This window comes from Phyllobates terribilis, unplaced genomic scaffold, assembly GCF_046119375.1.
Source record: "Phyllobates terribilis strain yellow unplaced genomic scaffold, ASM4611937v1 Scaffold_2__4_contigs__length_985480577, whole genome shotgun sequence".
NCBI lineage: Eukaryota > Metazoa > Chordata > Amphibia > Anura > Dendrobatidae > Phyllobates > Phyllobates terribilis.
This window is the reverse complement of record NW_027362762.1, coordinates 619,809,420-619,829,360: the sequence shown is the minus strand read 5'-3', so window position 1 is coordinate 619,829,360 and position 19,941 is coordinate 619,809,420. Positions and strand designations below refer to the sequence as shown.

The 19,941-nt window shown below is 47.5% G+C and overlaps 1 protein-coding gene across 1 annotated transcript in view; it reads right to left on the bottom strand.

Moving 5' to 3' along the window:
* The window catches only part of FMOD (fibromodulin), a 57,626-nt gene extending 44,009 nt beyond the window's left edge, over positions 1–13,617 (bottom strand). The window contains exons 1-2 of the mRNA XM_073666571.1: positions 13,154–13,617; positions 11,767–12,697 (exon numbers count right to left, since the gene is read on the bottom strand). Coding sequence (XP_073522672.1) covers positions 11,767–12,688 — 922 coding nt within the window. The 5' untranslated portion in view covers positions 12,689–12,697; positions 13,154–13,617. The remainder of the gene's footprint in view (positions 1–11,766; positions 12,698–13,153) is intronic.
* Positions 13,618–19,941: the final 6,324 nt, after the last annotated feature.

Sequence of the window (19,941 nt, the reverse complement as noted above, 5' to 3'; positions counted from 1 at the left end):
CCTGGCTCCAGACCAGCAAGGGGAGTTCCTCCCCTTGGCAACTGGGATCTGGAGGCGGGGTTAGTTAGACTTAGTGTGAGGAGTTGAAGTCAGGACGTCGAGGAGAGAGGAGCTGGGGACTGGAGCTGTGCGGCAGCTCACCCGAGAAGAACCAGCACAGAAGAACCGGACACGGGAGTCCGAGGCAGTGGGGTACCGAAGGCCCAGGAGTAGAAACCGGAGGGCAGGAGACTGCAGGTTCCTGGCCCCATCAGTCACCCGGAGGCTCAGCAGCACAGAGGGCCCAGCACGGTCACGCGGGGGGCGACGCACCAGCAAGGCCCGAGCTGCCTGCCATACAGGTGAGCAAAGAAACGTTGCACTCAGGGACGAGGTCCACCGCACAGCTTCAAGCAGCAGGGCCAAAGAGTTTAGTGGAAAGGGAAGGCCTCCAACTTCACCTGGCAAGGAGGATTCTTTACTTGCTTCCACTTCTAGCCAGTGCCCTTGTCCCGGCTTGTCTAATCACCACCAGTAAAGATAAGAGGAAACCGCCATTAAGTTGTGGACTGATTATTGCTGCGCCATCAACCCCTGCACTACAACGCCCAGCATAGCCCATAACATCTACACTGCCCTGCAGCCAAGCTCTACCTGTGGAGAGCCACACTATCCCTGCTGCAGTAACATCAGTTCCAGAGGACCTGCTCGCAGCGGCGGCTCCCCTAGCCGCATACCACAGATGGCGTCACGAACTTTATACAAACACTATTAATCCCCTATCAATAACCCCTTTTTTTATTGACCGCCCTGGGTCACGGACCGGGTCACCGCCACTGTGACATCCCCCCAGCATCTGCCGGCCCGGCACCGGGTACCCCATGGCCCAGGGGGCGCGTTATATACTCTTTAACTGTGCCCTTTGAAACTCACGGTCAGCGTGTCAGAAACGCTCCTACATCCATGACTTTTTCCTTTCAAACTCCTTTAATCTGCTCTTACTGAAACCTGGATCCAGCAGTCGGACATCACCACCGCTGCTGCTCTCTTGTAGGGCGGCCTACATTTTTCACATACCTTCAGACCTGAGAGCAGACAAGGTGGAGGTGTTAGTATTTTCCTTTAAACAAAATGTACTTTTCATTTTATCCAACCAGTACCCTCACTTATCTTCACTTCTTTTGAGGTCCAGACTGTCAGACTTTTCCAGCCCTTCTCCCTGTGAGTGACAATTGTGTATGGCCTTCCCGTCAGTTCATCGATCACTTTGCCATCTGGCTTCTACACTTACTATTCTGTGACATTGCCACTCTCATTATGGGGGACTTTAACGTCCCTATTGAAAATCGCATCTCCTCATCTGCCGGTCATCTTTCATCTCTAACATCCTCTCTCGGCTTTTCACAGCTAACTAACTCTCCTACACATGAAGATGGGAATTCACTGGACGTGATCTTCTCCCAGCTCTGTTCAGTGCATGATTTTACTAACTCGCCTCCCCTTCTCTCTGATCACAACCATCTTTCATTCTTTATAAAGAACTGTCACCCCGCTCAGCATGCTCCCACTTACCACTCTTATAAGAATATACGTGTCTTTATTACCCAGAAACGTTAGAAGAATTTGCAGTCATCATTGGCTTTAATCTCCTCCCTCTGTCCCGACTTGCTCTGAAACATTATAATGAAACACTGCAAAGTGCACTGGATGAAGCTGTACCTCCTATACATAGAACAACTCGCTACATATGGCGATAACCTTTGCACACTCTGCAAACACGTTTTCTCCAGCAGTGCTCCAAGTGCGCCGAACATCTGTGGAGAAAATCCAATCTGGCAAAAAATGTCATCCATTATAAGTTTATTCTTAAAACATTCTGTTACGGGTCTGGGTGGTGGAACCTCTGTGCTTCGGTGCAAAGAGGGACCAGAGGGGCGTGACTAAGTGCCTACTCGGCCTGACCCAGGTCACATGGCGGCTTAGTCGACTCCGTGAACCAGGGAGGGACCGGGCAGGTGAACCAGGTGCCACTCTGGGACTGACCTTGTGTGTGAGCAGGTGACTCCCACGGGTCAGATGACAGGAACTGACCGGTTCAGCGGATGAGCACGCCAGGAAGGCAGATGAGTGGTCCGGGTAGATCAGCAGGCAGGTGTGGCAGATAGTCAGACAGGTGCTCCGGGTAGGCAATCAGGCGGGCACGGCGGATAGCCAGACAGGTGCTCCGGGTAGGCAAACTGGCGGGCACGACAGGTTACTTGGCAGGGGCTCCGGGTAGGCAAGCTGGTGGGCATGACAGGTAACCGGCAGGTGCTCCAGGTAGGCAGGGTGGCGGGCAGAACTGCTAGACAGACTGGCGGGCTGAACTGTAGACAGACTGGCGGGCTGGACTGTTAGACAGACTGGCAGGCTGGACTGATAGGCAGCGGGACCTGAGGGCTGAAGCAAGTGTTAGCACATGGAACAACAACCTTGCACAGGCACCTCCATTTTGGAGGAGGTGCCTTATATAGGAGAAGTCCTCCGGCCATTGGCCGGGGACTCTTTAGGATGGCACAGTGCCCGGGAAGCTGCGCGCGATGCGCGCCACAGCAACAGGGGAAAGGAAAGACGCCGGACCAGGACTGCAGCGGTGAGGGGAAGGAAGGAGGGGCACTGTAGCATCGGAAGGAGGCAGAGATGCCGATGCTACAGTACCCCCCCTTTATGCCCCCTCTTCTTTAGGCCCGTGAGAAATTTTTTAAGAACATGAGGTGCATGAATGTTCTCCCTGGGTTCCCTAGACCTTTCCTCTGGGCCAAACCCCTTCCAATCCACAAGAAAGAAAGTCTTTCCTCTTACCCTCTTGGTGGCCAAAATGTTTTCTACCTCAAAGACGTTCTCAGCGGAGACTGGAGCTGGAGTGCTAGCTGGATCGTAAGAGAAAGAATTAAGGACAACTGGTTTGAGGAGGGATACATGAAAGGAGTTGGGAATCCGTAAGGTGACCGGGAGTTTCAGCTTGTAAGCCACAGGATTGATTTGTTTCAAAACCTCGAACGGACCGATGAACCCTGAACCCAACTTATAAGAAGGTATCTTGAGATGGACATATTTGAAGGAAAGCCAGACCTTGTCTCCCAGACGGAATTGAGGCAGATCTAGACGTCTCTTATCAGCATGTCTCTTCATCTGCTCGGAGGACTGAAGAAGTGCAGATCTAGTGTCTTCCCAAATAGCTGAAGTATCGCTAACAAGAGACTCCGCCGCAGGATTGTCCACTGAAGAGGAGACGGGAAACGGAATCTGGGGGTGTCGACCGTAGACCACAAAAAACTGAGATTTAGAAGAAGACTCGCTCTCATGGTTGTTGGTTGTTATAGGAGAACTCGGCCCAGGGCAGGAGCTCAACCCAACCGTTATGGTGAGCGTTGACAAAGTGCCAAAGAAAGCTGGTAAGGATCTGGATGATACGTTCCACTTGACCATTGGATTGAGGATGATAAGAAGAAGAGAAATCCAAGGAGACATCCAGAAGCTTGCACACAGCTCTCCAGAAGCTCGAAGTGAACTGAGCCACGCGATCCGACACAATGTGGAGGGGGTAGGCCGTGAAGACGGAAGATGTGATGGATGAAGTCCTTAGCCAGCAAAGATGCAGACGGAAGACCAGGCAGAGGGATGAAGTGGGCCATTTTAGAAAAGCGGTCAGCAACCACCCAAATGACAGTACAACTGGCAGAGACAGGGAGATCCGTGATGAAGTCCATTGCAATGTGTTGTCATGGAGCTGAAGGCATAGGAAGAGGAAGGAGACGGCCGGATGGAAGGTGCCTGGGAACCTTGTTACAGGCACAAGAGGAACAAGCCGCGACAAAGTCCGCAACATCCTTGCGCAGGGAAGGCCACCAGTAATGTTGGGCGACTAGCAGAAAGGTCTTCCTCTGGCCAGCATGGCCGGCTAGTTTGGATGAATGGCCCCAGAGTAGAACCTTCATTCGATCCGGAACCGCTACAAAGGTCTTACCGGGTGGAAGATGAGACAGGTCAAACGGAGCAACAGTCATTACTTTGGAGGGGTCAATGATATGTAGAGGCTCCTCCTCTTGGTCGGAAGACAGGAATGAGTGGGATAGAGCGTCAGCCTTAATGTTCTTGTCCGCCGGGCGGTAATGCAGAGTGAAGCAGAATTGGGCAAAGAATAGAGACCACCTGGCCTGACGCAGATTTACTCTTTGGGCGTTCTGCAAATAAGCAAGGTTTTTGTGGTCAATATAGATTACCACCGGGTGCAGAGCCCACTCCAGCAAGTAGCGCCACTCCTCCAGCGCTAATTTCAAAGCCAGCAGTTCACGATCTCCTATGGAGTAGTTGTGCTCGGACGAGGAGAAGAGCTTGGAGAAGAAACCGCAGGTTACCATTCTCCCGGATGAGGATTTCTGGGTGAGCACCGCTCCGGCCTGGAGGAGGATGCATCAACCACTACGAAGAACTGCTTGTTGCAATCCGGAAGGTGTAGCACAGGAGCGGAGGAGAAGGCTTGTTTTAGGGAGACGAAGGCCTTCTCCGCCTCTTAAGTCCATTCCCTAGGATTTGCTCATTTACGGGTGAGTGCGGGGATGGGAGCTGTCCGGGAGAAGAAATGAGGAATGAAGAGGCGGTAATAGTTTGCGAAGCCCAGGAATTGCTGAATCGCCTTCAACCCCTCCGGTCGGGGCCACTTTAAGACGGCAGACACCTTCTCTGGATCCATCCGCAGACCAGTCTCAGAGATAATATAGCCCAGGAATGGTAGGGAGGTCTTTTCAACGAGGCATTTCTCGAATTTGGAGCCTTAGCAGAACCTGACGAACATCCCTCCGGTATGAGGGCAGATCCAGAGAGAAAACCAAGATATCGTCCAGGTACACCACCAAGCAAGAATACAGGAGATCACGGAAGATGTCATTAACCAGCTCCTGGAAGACGGCTGGAGCATTACAGAGACCAAAGGGCATCACGCGGTATTCGTAGTGACCTTCCCGGGTGTTGAATGCCATGTTCCACTCATCTGCCTGGCGAATCCGGACCAAACTGTTCGCCCCACGAAGATCAAGCTTGGTGAAGATCTTCACACCTTTAAGGCGGTCAAACAGCTCCGAGATGAGAGGCAGGGGGTACTTATTTTTGATGGTAATCTGGTTAAGACCCCTGTAATCGATACAGGGACGTAGAGAGCCGTCTTTCTTCTTGACGAAGAAGAATCCTGCTCCAGCCGGAGAGGTGGATTTCTGGATGAATCCCCTAGCAAGATACTCTTCTATGTACTCAGACATGGCCCAGGTCTCAGCCAACGACAGGGGGTAGATTTGCCCTCGGGGAGGAGAAGCACCAGGTACCAGGTCGATGGGGCAATCATATGGCCTATGAGGTGGGAGTGTCTCCGCTTCCTTCTTGACAAAGACGTCCACAGAGGACCAGTAGGGTGCCGGCAGACCAGGTAGATTAGCCGGAGTAGACGGGGGTTGAGCTGGACGAACCGGAACCAGACAGGTCTCATGGCATTCCTGCCCCCAACGGAGCACTTCACCAGATCTCCAATTCAGGACGGGCTCATGCCTTTGTAACCAGGGTAGACCAAGTAATAGGGGGTGAGAGAGACTGGACAGCACATGAAAGGAGATCTTCTCCGAGTGCAGCATTCCCACCTGAAGGGTTACAGGCTCTGTGACGAGCAAGATGGTCTCCGGAAGAAGCCTCCCATCCACGAAGGCAACCACCAACAGTTCAGCCAGACGTACAGTACGGTAGGAATCTGATACCGCTCCACAACAGCCTGTTGAATGAGATTCCCAGCGGCTCCGGAATCCAAATGGGCCATCTCGAAGAAGTGGGTCTCACCACTGGAAATGGAGACAGACAGAGTCAAGGACGGAGAGGATTTACTCTTGCCTAGGACGACCTCTCCGAGCGGTCCTAGACACTGGTGTTTCCCGGCCTCACCGGGCAGGAACGGATAAGATGCTCTATACTGCCACAGTAGAAGCAACTCCCCTCGGCTCGGCGTGTCTCCAGGCGAGACTTGACCATCTTGGTTTGGTCAATTTGCATAGGCTCGGACGAACATGCCCAGGGAATTGCTGTTTGCGAGGCTGGCCTTTGCAATGCTGGAGCGAGACGCAGAAATCTTCTCTCCCGGGTTGTCTACTTAGCATGTTCCAGAAAACGGATGTCAATCCGGGTAGCTAATGACACCAGGTCATCCAGGGTGGAAGGGATGTCACGACCGGTGGACACCAGGGCCTTGTTGTTCCAGGCAAGTTCAGATGCAAGGGTTTGGAAATGTATGGCATACTGGCCCACAGTGAGACTCCCTTGGTGGAGACGGAGAAGTGAGGAGGCAGTAGAAGATTTTCGTCCGGGCTCATCGAAGACCTTCCAGAAGGCAGCGAGGAAAGCCAGAAGATGAGATACCAGGTGATCCCCTCTTTCCCACAGAGTGTTTAGCCATGCCAATGCCTTCCTGGTGAGGTGAGACACGATGAACGCCACCTTGGCCCGGTTGGAGGTGAACTGGTGTGCCAGGAGTTCAAAGTGCCGCGTGCACTGATTTACGAAGCCCCGACATAAGACGGGATTCACCACCAAAACATGGAGACGCAGAGAGCCGGGGTCCAAAGCCATGTGCCACAGCGCCACTGAGTTGAGGTCCCGCCAGAGCGGGTGCCGCTTGGCTAGAGACGGACACAGACGGGGTGGACAGCGTGTCCAGGCGGGGGTTGACAGCCCGCAAATAGGACAGGATAGTTTCCTGTTGGGATCTCTGACGTGAGACCTCCTGGTACAGGAGAAGGAGCCTGGGGGCCACCGAGTTCCATAGCCTGTGCAAACTGTTATGGGTCCGGGTGGTGGAACCTCTGTGCTTCGGTGCAAGGAGGGACCAGAGGGGCTCGACTAAGTGCCTACTCGGCCTGACCCAGGTCACATGGCGGCTTAGTTGACTCCGTGAACCAGGGAGGGACCGGGCAGGTGAACCAGGTGCCACTCTGGGACCGACCTTGTGTGAGAGCAGGTGACTCCCACGGGTCAGATGACAGGAACTGACCGGTACAGCAGATGAGCACAGCAGGAAGGCAGACGGGTGGTCCGGGTAGATCAGCAGGCAGGTGCGGCAGATAGTCAGACAGGTGCTCCGGGTAGGCAAGCAGGCGGGCACGGCGGATTACTTGGCAGGTGCTCCGGGTAGGCAAGCTGGCGGGCACGACAAGTAACTGGTAGTTGCTCCAGGTAGACAGGCTGGCGGGCAGCGCAGATAACTGGCAGGTGCTCCAGGTAGGCAGGCTGGCAGGCAGAACTGTTAGACAGACTGGCGGGCTGAACTGTAGACAGACTGGCGGGCTGGACTGTTAGACAGACTGGAGGGCTGGACTGACAGACAGCAGGATCTGAGGGCTGAAGCAAATGTTAGCACACGGAACAACAACCTTGCACAGGCACCTCCATTTTGGAGGAGGTGCCTTATATAGGAGAAGTCCTCCGGCCATTGGTCGGGGACTCTTTAGGACGGCGTGCGCGGCCCCTTTAAGAGGGAGGGAGTGCACGTGCCCTGAGCGTGGTGCGCGCCAAAGCAGTGGGGGAGCAGGAAGACGCCAGAGGAGGACCGCGGCGGTGAGGGGAACGGCGTCTCTGCCGGGCAGGAGACAGAGACGCCAATGCTACACATTCAACTCTGCCCTTCATCTGTCCAAACAAGCTTACTTCAACATCCTCATCACCTCACTATCCAACAATTATAAATGACTGTTCGACTCTTTTCATCCCTCCTCAGTCCAAGAGTTCAGGACCCATCAATGAACTTCAGGGCTGACCACCTGGCCAATTATTTCAAAGAAGAAATTGACCATATCAGACAGGAAATTTTCTCCCAATCCCCTAATATCATGCATTCCCTTCTGCACTTCATCTAGCTCACTTTCTGTCTTTGAACCGGTCAAGGAAAAAGGTTACCAAGCTTCTAGCATCTTCTTGCCCTACTACCTGCACCAGTGACCCTATTTCCTCACGTCTTCTCCAGTCCCTTTTCTCGGCTGTCACCACTCACCTAACTAAAATATTTAACCACTCTCTCTCATACGGTATCTTTCCTTCCTCCTTCAAACACACCAGCATACACCCATTTCTTAAAAAAACATCCCTCGACCATAACGCGCTGTTCACTACAGACCTGTCTCTAATCTACCCTTCATTTCTAAACTTCTGGAATGTTTGGTCCACTCCTGTTTAACTGCCGTCTCAAATAATGCTCTTCGTGACCCTTTGCAATCTAGTTTCTCTAGAATCTAGAATTGCTTAAAGGCATAGTAATCTTAGTGTATGTAAACTTTTGACACAGCAGTAAGTAATAAAAATGCCTTTAAACATTCTCTCTCTCTCATTATTCTGGCATTTGGCAAATACTAAAAATTATGGTAATCCTAATTGACCTAAACCGGGAAAGGTTTATTCTGATTTCATGTCAGATATTGAGAAAAACATGCATATGTGTCTTTTTATATAGTGTATGTAAACTTCTGGTTTCAACTGTATATACATATATGTAAGATCTCCACAAAAAACGGTACTGGTGACATCAGTGTTTTCCATCAGTGTGTTATCCGTGTGTCCGTTTCTATCATCAGTGTGGTCATTAGTGTTTTTCCAGTATGGAGAAAGAAAGAAAGGAATGAAGGAAGAAATTACAAAACTTCTCCTGTACTTTACAATATTAAACATGTAGAGCACGGACCCGTTGACTTGTATTGGGCCTTGTCATCTATGCTGCCAGAAAAAAATAGACATCTCTCAGTGGGTTTTTGCATGGACACATGGTTAGGTTATAATGGGTATGAGTGATATCTGTGAAAAAAATGGATACCACGGATACTGGAAATGTGGACGTGTGAAGGAGGCCTCATATATACATGTCATTTACATGTTTGTAATTCTGCAAGTTGACATTGACATGCTAAGTCCTAAATGTGTTTAATATGTGCTCTGTTAGGATTTCGCTGTACTTGCTCATTTGAGTGGTCATCATGTGGCACCTCAGGGGGTCTGGTTGCCACAGTGGTAGAAATACCATGTCTGAGAGCGAGCATGGGTTTTCCTGGTCAGGAGCACATTTGCATGCAACACCTCCTGCCCCAGTCCAGGGAGGGGAGGAACCTGCCCTTTATAAACTGGATCTGGGGCGGGGTTAGACAGTCTAGTTCCAGAGGAAGGGACAGAGCAGCAGCAAGGAGCTCTGTAGGAGCCAGGAGCTGAAGACCAGGGACTGGAGCAGCAGAGCTCGTCCTGGCAGAAAGACGCAGAGAACCGGACACTGGAGTCCGAGGCTGTGAGGATATCTACATCCAGCAGCAGAAAACACCTGGCAGGGGATTTCAGGTCCTCTGGCCATAGAAAGCCCGGAGGCTCAGTCACACGCAAGGGACCGGCACCGCCATCGAGGAGCGGAAGGAAGCAAAGGCCCCAAGTCACCAGCCATACGGGTGAGCACCACACGGTACACTCAGGGACGTGGGCTACTACACGACTACAGCAGGGTAGCCAGGAAGAGTGCAGTCAGACGGGAAGGCCTATACCTCCACCTGGCCAGGGGGACTCTTGTTTGCTCACAGACTGACCAGGCCTCTAATGTTAGCCAGTACTCCCGGCAGGGCCTTCTTCATTGCCAACAGTAAAGACCCTGAACTGCACTGCATGGACTCTGAGTCATTTCTGCTGCACCCACGCACCACAACCCTCACCATCTATAGACGCTGCCTTGAGGCTATACTCCTCCCGTGGGGAGTTATACTACCCTCTGCTGCGCACACAACATCAGCCTCAGCGGTCTGCCCCACAGCGGCGGTTCTCAGTGACCGCAATCCACGGGTGGCGTAGTCGGACATTTAAACATTACAAAACCAAAGAAACAGATCCGCCACTGGTTTGACCACCCTGAGCCATGGGACCGGGTCGCCGCCACGGAGACTACAACCCCCAGCATTACACAGAGACCCGGCTCCGGGTATTCCCCTACACACACGGCCCAGGGGGCGTGTCAATCATGTGATAGCTCACATGCGATTTGTAGACTTGTGGTCATATGATGACTGACATTCCTCCTGCTTCTCTCTTTGTTCAAATTTTCAATTGAGAGAAGCAGGAGGACCGTCAGTCGTCACATGACCACAAGTCTGCAAATCGCATGTGAGCGATTACGTGACGACTGCTGGAATCAGCAAGTAGAGCAAAATCCTAACAGAGCGCATATTACACACCTTTAGGTCTCAGCATGTCAATGTCAATTTGCAGGATTACAAACACAAGGGGACACCTGTCCGTCTAGGGGAGCAAAGCAGGGAGAAGCCACAGGGTATCGGACTATTGAGCTAGTCATCATAATCACTGGACGGATATTAAATGTATGTTTTATCAGAAAAGCTGCAGAATCAGAATAAAACATACATGACTGCAATAATATATGATTCATTCTGGCCGGGATGTTGTGCAGTAAGAATCAGCTGTCAGGTTACTGTGTGGAAAAAGAACATTGGAAGCCTCAGAGTCATACATTACATACTGCTATTTCCAGATCACCATTAAATGGCTCAATGTGGAAATAAAAGTGATTCTATCAATTTCATGCAACGATAACAGCTAAGATGTATTACAAGGTTCTGCAGTAGCTGATGTATGTTTTATGATGTTCTGCAGAACCTAAGTATGTGTTATGAGGTTCTGCAGCAGCTGAGGTGTGTATTATGAGGTCCTGCAGTAGGTAAGGTGTGTATTATGATGTTTTGCAGCAGCTGAAGTATGTATTATGAAGTTCTTCAGTAGCGGAGGTGTGTATTATGAGGTTCTGCAGTATCTGAGGAATGTATTATGAGGTTCTGCAATAGCTGAGGTGTGTATGATGAGGTTCTGCAGTAGCTGAGGTGTGTATTTTGAGGTTCTGCAGCAGCTGAGGTGTGTATTATGATGCTCTGCAACAGCTGAGGTTTGGGTATGGGCTACCATAAATATACATTTAAATACACTCACATACATATATACTTACACTCTTGCACACATACATGACTATACACTTTTCACATCATAGTATTCCTATGTCAGGAGTAATGGGGGGACATGTGATGGCTCTGTCACTACTGTGAATGTGATGTGGGGACATGTGACGGCTCTGTCACCACTGTGGATGTGATGTGAGGTAGATTAATGCACTACAGATGAGAGGACGAGGATCACTCTTCTGTCACTTCCAATGATGGAATGAATGATAGAAGGCGGTTCTGGGGCAGATACTAGCAGTCAATGAGTGTGCAGTGGGCGGGCACAGGGCAGTGCTGGACTATGAGGCTGGCGGTGGTGCCACTTTTGGCTGTGAGCTTAGAGAAAAAGAGCCCAGTAAGGTGCCTGGTCTGGTAGAGCCAGATATAAACAAACTGCATGCAGGGAATTAAGTGAAATTCAGGAGGAACGAAAGGTAGAAACAAAAAACAAAATATATAGGGGTGTTGTATATTACAATACAGCACATATTAGCTAAAAAAAATTGATTTCCTGGTTGGACAACCTTTTCAAGTTTGAAACAAGCATCTGATAGAGAACTAGTATAAAGAACAAGCTTTTTGAATCATTGCTGATGTAAAGGCTATAAAACATTTCAAGTTAGCTGAAGCTCTCAATTTGTACGGACCCTAGCGGTTCTAAGCATGCGAAAGCATTTCCCAACAATTAAGCTTTTATATAGTGCAACCATCAACAGGAACAATTATGAGTATTTATGCATCTTACTCTCACCTGCAATCTGGTTCCCTTGTAAGTACAGGTGTTGCAAGTTGGTGTTAACTGGTGGTATACGATGAAGTTGGTTATAAGACAGGTCTAGTTCCACGAGGCTACTCGTATTGAATGTGGTTCCGGGCAACCCATCACTGGTAAGTCGATTATGTGATATTCTAACATATTGTAGTTTTGGGTAAGCTTTGAAATAATCATTTGGCACAGAGCTCATTTGATTGTATTCCAAATACATCTGCACCAGAGAATCTGGAATGGAATCTGGTAGTTTACGGAGCTGATTGTTGCTAAGGTCCAAGTGCACCAAAGACTTCAGACCTTTCAGTGAGTTTCCCACTTCTTGAATCTGGTTTTCATGAAGATAGAGAGCAGTTAGATTTTCCAACCCTTCCAGTGCATTAGCGGGAACTCGGTTTATCTGATTCGAGGATAGGTGTAGTTCACGGAGTGAGCGAGGCAGGCCACTAGGAATGCGGGTCAAATTATTATTTTGCATATAAAGTCTTTCCAACCCTCGAAGTTTGGAGAAAATCTTTCTGCCGACTTTATCACTTAAAATTTGGTTCCCATGCAGAGCCAGCCACACTAGTTCAGTGGCATTGTCAAAAGCACCATCTGGAATAGCAGTAATCTGATTGTTCTGAAAATAGGCATACTTAACACGAGATGGAACATAGGGCAAATATTTCAGATTGCGTCCATCACAATACAAAGCAGTGGGAAAACTTGGGGGGCACTCACACTCTTGAGGACAGTCGCTGACAGATGACCTTGGGGGATCTGGATCATAATCATAAGAGGGACCATAGCTGTACTGCTGACTGTGCAAATAAGCAATCCACCAATGGGAATCATATTCGTAATATTGTGACCATGAGACCTCACAGAGGGAGACCAAAAGAATGATAGCAAGGAACTTCATTGTGGTCACCTTAGGAAGAAAAAGGAAAAATCTTTACTTGACATATAAAACAATTTTGTAAAATGTAACAAGACTTGACATTGTTTTTTTTACTGAGAACCATATACTGAAAGCTAGTATAATTAGAGTTATGAGATCAATGGGATCACAATACGTATGGATATTTAAACAGGAGACATATAGTAAGGGAGACAAATTTAAAATACATTGCCGTTTGGGCAGACGACTGAACATGAAAGCAAGCATTTCTTATTAAATATAATGGTTTTACAATGCATTATGATATGCAATATTTAAAATCAAAAGCAATTTTTATCCTCTATTACAATTTTACAATTAGGAAGAAAATAGTGATTTTGTGATTTTAAGAATAAGTAAGCTTTCAGTCCTGAATTCTTGAACAATTAAAGGTTTGCAGTCTGACACAATATACAATTAAAATGAAATATATCGTAATGTATTTACCTTATAGGTCCTTTCTGTAACTTCAGTCCAGTATCCTTAAAGGTTGTCTGGTAAGTCGATTCTTCAGGTGCCTTGCAGAGTTTACATCTGAACACTGCGTTATGTTGTATTTTATTAATAGCATACAGTAGTGCATGTGAGTCCAACAAAATGATGTGTCTTTCTCAGGTCACCAAAAAATCTCTTCTCTCTATACCCTCGACTTCCTTTCACACTCTTTTTTTTCTTAGTAAAAAAAAAATACTTCCCCCTTTCATTTAGCTAGATTCTTTTTTTTTTCTTTTCCTCTGTCACGCTCTCTCTTTCCTTTCTGATGAGCTCCTTTCCCTGTGTTCCTATGAGGTGTTTATGGAAGTTTAGACCTGGGATGAAAGTGGAAATTTTCCTCTGTCTCCTGCCAATTACAACCTTCACTTGTAACTTCTTTGTGGCTCCTCCTTAACTTCTGCCCTTAACTGTACTGCCAGAGTTATTCTCATGCAATAAGGCCCTCTTAGAATGTCTGCATGCTATTATGAGCTTATTCTTTTTATCAGTAACAAGCACTTAATTGTAGCTAATTATTTTAAGTCACAGTATTTTTTTTTATAAAAATTGACATACTGTATAATGCTATTGATTTGAGCAGGTGTGGAAAGAGGCTGCAAAGAAGGAAAGCCTTCAAAAAATCGAAGTGTTGATAGTTTATTATTTTCATTTATCAAGATGGAAAGTGGAAGAACAAAATAGAGATCTAAATCCATCAATATTCTGTTTGGCCACTCTTTGCCTTCAAAGCAGCATCAATTCTTCTATTTTAACTTGCATAAATTCGGGGATTTTGTAGAACTATAGTCAGGTGTTTGTGTATCCAATTATATCAAACGGGTAATAATGCCGATCACCAGTTTTATAGGTAAGTTGAAACACAGGCATTAACTGTAACAGAAACAGCTATGTAGGAGTCTTAAAACTGGTTGAAGAACAGCAAACTATGCTACAAATTTGAGGTTGTTAAAGACATTTTCATAAAACAGCTCATACACCATGGACAAACTGAGCACAGCAACAAAACCTAAAATAGTTATACTGCATCAGCAAGGTCTCTCCCAGGCTAAGATTTCAAAGCAGACTGGGGTTCAAAGAAGTGCTCATTAAGCTATTTTGAAGATGCACAAAGAAATTGGCAATGTTGAGAATCGTACATTTCAGTAGTCGGCCAAGGAATCTTAGTGCAGCAGATGAAAAACATAGCATGTTTACTTTCCTTCAAAATCTGAAGATGTCCAGCAGTGCCATCAGCTCAGAACTGGCAGCAACGAGTAGGACCCAGCTACAACAATCTACTATTTGGAGACGTCTGGACAGAAGTTGTCTTCATGGAAATATTGTCTTCAGATAACATACCTTTGACATCGAGACAAGGCCAGTTTGTTAGCCAAAGGGCTGGAGAATGGTACAATAATGAGTGTCTGCAGACAATAGTGAATCATTGTGGGGGTTACTTGCAAGTTTAGGGCTGCATTTCCAGAAATGGAGTTAGGAATTTAGACATGATTAATGGTGTCCTCAATGCTGAGAAATACAGGGAGAAACTTATCCGTCAAGCTATACCATTTTCAATTGATTTAATACTGATTGATCCAAATTTAATCTAGAACAGCAGAATGTATAGAACGTGAAAAGCGGCACTCTGCACTGGTGTGTCAATAAAAGGCAACTATGTCAGAGTAATTATATAGCATAACACTTTTCTTCCCTTGCATAAGTGCATTAGTGAACACACACCTTCATTTTGGTCTGGTAAAAGGTTCTCTCAGAAGTGTAAGGCTGTGTGTCCACGATACTGTGCACATGCTGCGGAAACTTCCGCTGCGGGTTATCATTGCGTAAAAAAACGCAGCACTACCAATTATTTTGCTGAAGCGCTGCGTTTTCGCCACCTTTGACTTTCATTGGATCTCATGGATTACGCATCACTGCATCTGTACATGCGGAATCCATGCGTTCCAATGTGCGGATGGTACCCGGGTGTAGAGGACAGGAGACTCTCCTCCGGACCCGGGTACCATAGTATCTGTAAAAAAAAGAATAAAATAAAAAAATAAATATTATATTTACCTTCTGACGGCCCCCGGTGTCCTTGTCTTCACTTGCCGGCAACTCGCGGTGGACTGAAGGACCTGCGCTGACATCATAATCATGTGACAGCAGGTCCTTCAGTGTAGTGTACCGTGAGCTGCCGGCAAGCGAGGACGGAGCAAAGCAAGACTGCGGGGGCCATCGGAAGGTAAGTATAAATTTATTTTTTTATTTTTTACCATTCTTTCGGTCACACTATATAAATCCATGCCAGTTGCAAGTGATGCTAAAATCGCTTGGAAAGCGCTTGTCAACCCGCATGCGGAAATGCATGTGAAGAACGCTTCACATCCGCATGTCCCTGGCAGGAAAAACGCATGTATAATCCGCATGCGTTTTTTCTGCCAGGGAGATGCAGAAACGCTCAGGAAAAAATCCTGAGCATTTCTGCATCGTGGCACATAGCCTTAGGCCATGTTCACACATTGCATTTTTTTCAGCATTTTTTTTCTGCAGCAAAACCTGATCTCTTGGCAGGAAAGAAGCTGCATCAAAAACACAGGTTTTGGTGCATTTTTTGGTGCGTTTTTCAGGATCCAAAAGTTTAGCTTTGCTTCCACCACAGAAGCATGAACACAGGTCACCAATGCAAGACATATGTGAAACCATATTAACTGGAATTTCAAATGTAACAGTGGGGGAGGTGAATTGTTCAGGAATAGTTTATCTAAGACACTGGCAGTGAATTGAGTTTGTATGACACTATTTACTTTCACACTATCCTCTGACATTCAGTTGCACAGACATTGTTCAATTTTACACCTCCTTGGGCCACAGGCATTGTTCAATCTCACACATAGCTCAGCCAATGTTTACACTGTTCACATTAATTTAATTAAGCTCTCCTAATACAAACTACCATCTCAGTGACCAAGACAAGATGGTAAAGTCACAAAAATAAATGTGTTTCACATACTGTTGTACTTGCATATTTTAACTAAAAATGCAGCAAAATCTAATAGCTATGTTCACACTTGGCGTTTCAGCGTTTCTTCACTATCCATTACTTCCAATCGGTGAAAAAACGCTGAAAAAACGTTGAAAGAAGTGACATGCTGTATCTTGCAAAAAAAACATGTAAAACACAAAATCCTGATAAGAAAAAAACAAGATGTGCGCATGAGATTTCTGGAATCTCATAGACTATGCTGGTACTGTAAAACACAGCTGCAAATTTTCATAAAAAAACACATAAAAAAAACACTGAAATACGGTCCTAGGGAGCCAGTTCTGGTGTCATCGAATCCAGCCGGTCCCCTGTTACGCGTGGAGACCAAACACAGTGGCCCTAGGGGCTTCCGAAATGGCTGTGCCGTGTATCTTCCTATCCCTACGTGCTAGACTGTGCTGGAAGCCAGAGTGGCATTCCTCATTCTCCTGGGATCTCGAAAATCTAGGTTATGAATAACTGGGACATATAGTATTCCCATAACTCAGCATAATTATAATTGTTTGACACAAAGGGACGGCCGCATGGCTGGGATCTCCAGGGGGTCTTTATATAGCAGCACACAGTAAGATGGTGGGGGTTTTGTCACTCACTGTCCCTCAGCCCCCTCCCTTCTCTAGATTACAGCAGTACATTGTAGATCTCTATAATACCCCACCAAACAGGGCACAATGATCGACATGGGATTATATCTACAATATTCTTCACATATGGCAATTATTTCATATAAACCCAGCCATTAATTTATAAGGGGCATTGGTTAGGGACACATTTAATCAATACATTTACTGTCTGGTTCTATCAGGATTCTAGTGGATCACAGTAATTTAGAAATACACAGCCAATATTAACCGTGATCCAATATGCATCCTCAACTGGATGTATGTTCTGTTGTTGATTATAAATTATTAGCTATATTTTATTAATTTTCAATAGAAGTTAATTTTTACTCACATCCTTTCCCTTTTCCCTTTTCCCAATTGCTTGCTAAGACTTTGTGGTGTCCACCAATGAGTACTGTCTGATGAGATCAGACAATACTTTCATAAAATTCAATAAAAGGTGATCAAAACATCATATCTACCTCAAAATGGTATTAGTAAAATCATCAGCTCAGGGAACAACAAAAAGCCCTCACACAGCCCCAAAAAATGAGACAGTTACAGATCTTGGAAAATGGCAACAAAACCCACAATTTTTTTACAAATTTCTGAATTTTTTCACCACTTAATAAAAGAAAAACTGCACGTCTGTTATCCGCGTACTTGTACTGACATGGGTAATCATATTGCAAAGTCAATTTTTACCATATATTTAACATGGTAAATAAAAAAACATAAAAAACATTGCGCAACCGCATTTTTTTCCATTTTCAACGCACTTGGTATTTTTTTCCCATTTTCCAGCACACTATGTGGCAGAATATATAGGGTAATTCAAAAGTACAACTCATCCCACAAAAACAAGCCCTCATATGGCTATTATACGGCTGGAAACCTATAAAAGTTAAGGGGGGGAGAAAAAAACGAAAACGGAAAATCGCCCAGGGGTGAAGGGGTTAAGACTTATCTTAAGTGTAAAGCACATTAAGGAGCCCTGAAAGTTATTATATGACCCCCACATGGTGCTGGTCTGAATATCATTGAGTCAGTCTGGAATTAAATGAAGAAACTGAAAGATCTGTGCAAACCTACATACATCCACAAAAGATTTGTGGTTCATTCTCCAAGATGTTTGAAGCAACATTCCTTCTGAGTTCTTTCAAAACTGTATGCAAGAAGAATCAATACTGCTTTAAAGGCAAGGGTGGGCACAGGGCCGGCGTCAGCACCCAGCGCACCTGGGCAAGTGCCGGGGCCCTGAGCAGGCGGGGGGGCCCACTCGCTGTCGGGCACCCCGCCGCGCTATGGGGTCCGTGAGCAGAGGAGAGTGGTGTCAGCGCTCTCTCCCCCACTTGCTCAGGGCTCCGGCAGCCGGTGGCACAATACTTACCTCTCCCCGTGCCTCCGCAGCAGGTCCTGTCTCTTCCACGGCTGCTGCACAGTGACATCTCAGGTCAGAGGGTGCGGTGACGTCTTTACACTGCGCTCTCTCCTGAGCCGTCACAGAGCAGGGCGACGCTGGAGTCCAGAGCAGCGGCAGCAGGTGAGAAGTGAGGTGAGTATTTGATTTTTTTTTTAATGTATGGAGGCATGGGGCAATATAAGGGGGGGGGGGGTGTGACATCCTGCATGGGGCATTATATGGAGGGGGATGTGTATGTGTGACATCCTGCATGGGGCATTATAAGGCGGGGGTGACATAATGCATGGGGCATTATAAGGTGGGAGACATACTGCATGGGGCATTATAGGGGGGTGGCATACTGCATGGGGCATTATAAGGGGGGTGACATCCTGCATGGGGCATTAAAAGGGGGGGAGTGATATCCTGCGAGGGATGGGGGTGTGTGTGTGTGACATCCTGCATGGGGCATTATATGGAGGGGTGTGAGTGTGTGTGTGACATCCTGCATGGGGCATTATAAGGGGGGTGACATAATGCATGGGGCATTATAAGGGGGGTGACATCCTGCATGGGGCATTATAAGGGGGGGTGACATACTGCATGGGGTATTAAAAGGGGGGGAGTGACATACTACATGGGGCATTAAAAGGGAGGGGAGTGACATCCTGCATGGGGCATTATAAGGGGGGTGACATCCTGCATGGGGCATTATAAAGGGGGTGACATCCTGCATGGGGCATTATAAGGGGGGGAGTGACATCCCGCATGGGGCATTATAAGGGGGGGGAGTGACAACCTGCATGGGGCATTATAAGGGGGAGTGACATCCTGCATGGGGCATTATAAGGGAGGGGGGTGACATCCTGCTTGGGGCATTATAAGGGAGGGGGTGTGTGACATTCTGCATGGGGCATTATATGGGGGGGAAGTAACATCCTGCAAGGGGCATTATAAGGGGGGGTGACATTCTGCATGGGGCATTCTAAGGGGGGGTGACATCCTGCATGGGGAATTATAAGGGGGTGTGATATACTACATGGGGCATTATAAGGGGGGGTGACATAATGCATGGGGCATTATCAGGGGGGTGACATCCTGCATGGGGCATTATAAGGGAGGGTGACATCCTGCATGGGGCATTATAAGGGGGAGTGACATAATGCGTGCGGCATTATAAGGGGGTGACAATGCATGGGGCATTATAAGGGGGATGACATCCTGTATGGGGCATTATATGGGGGGGCAGCCTGCATGGGGTATTATAGGGGGGGAATAGCCTGCATGGGGTATTATAAGGGGGAACAACCTGTGTGGGGCATTATGTGGGAGGAACAGTCTGCGTGGGGTATTATAAGGGGGGAGCAGCCTGCGTGGGGCATTATGTGGGGTGAACAGCCTGCATGAGGCATTATGCGGGGGAGGGGTGTGTGTGTGACATCCTGCATGGGGCATTATATGGAGGGGGTGTGTGTGTGTGACATCCTGCACAGGGCATTATAAGGGGGTGACATAATGCATGGGGCATTATAAGGGGGGTGACATCCTGCATGGGGCATTATAAGGGGGGTGACACCCTGTATGGGGCATTATAAGGGGGGGGTGACATCCTGCATGGGGCATTAAAAGGGGGGAGTGACATACTGCATGGGGCATTATAAGGGGGTGACATCCTGCATGGGGCATTAAAAGGGGGTGTGTGACATACTGCATG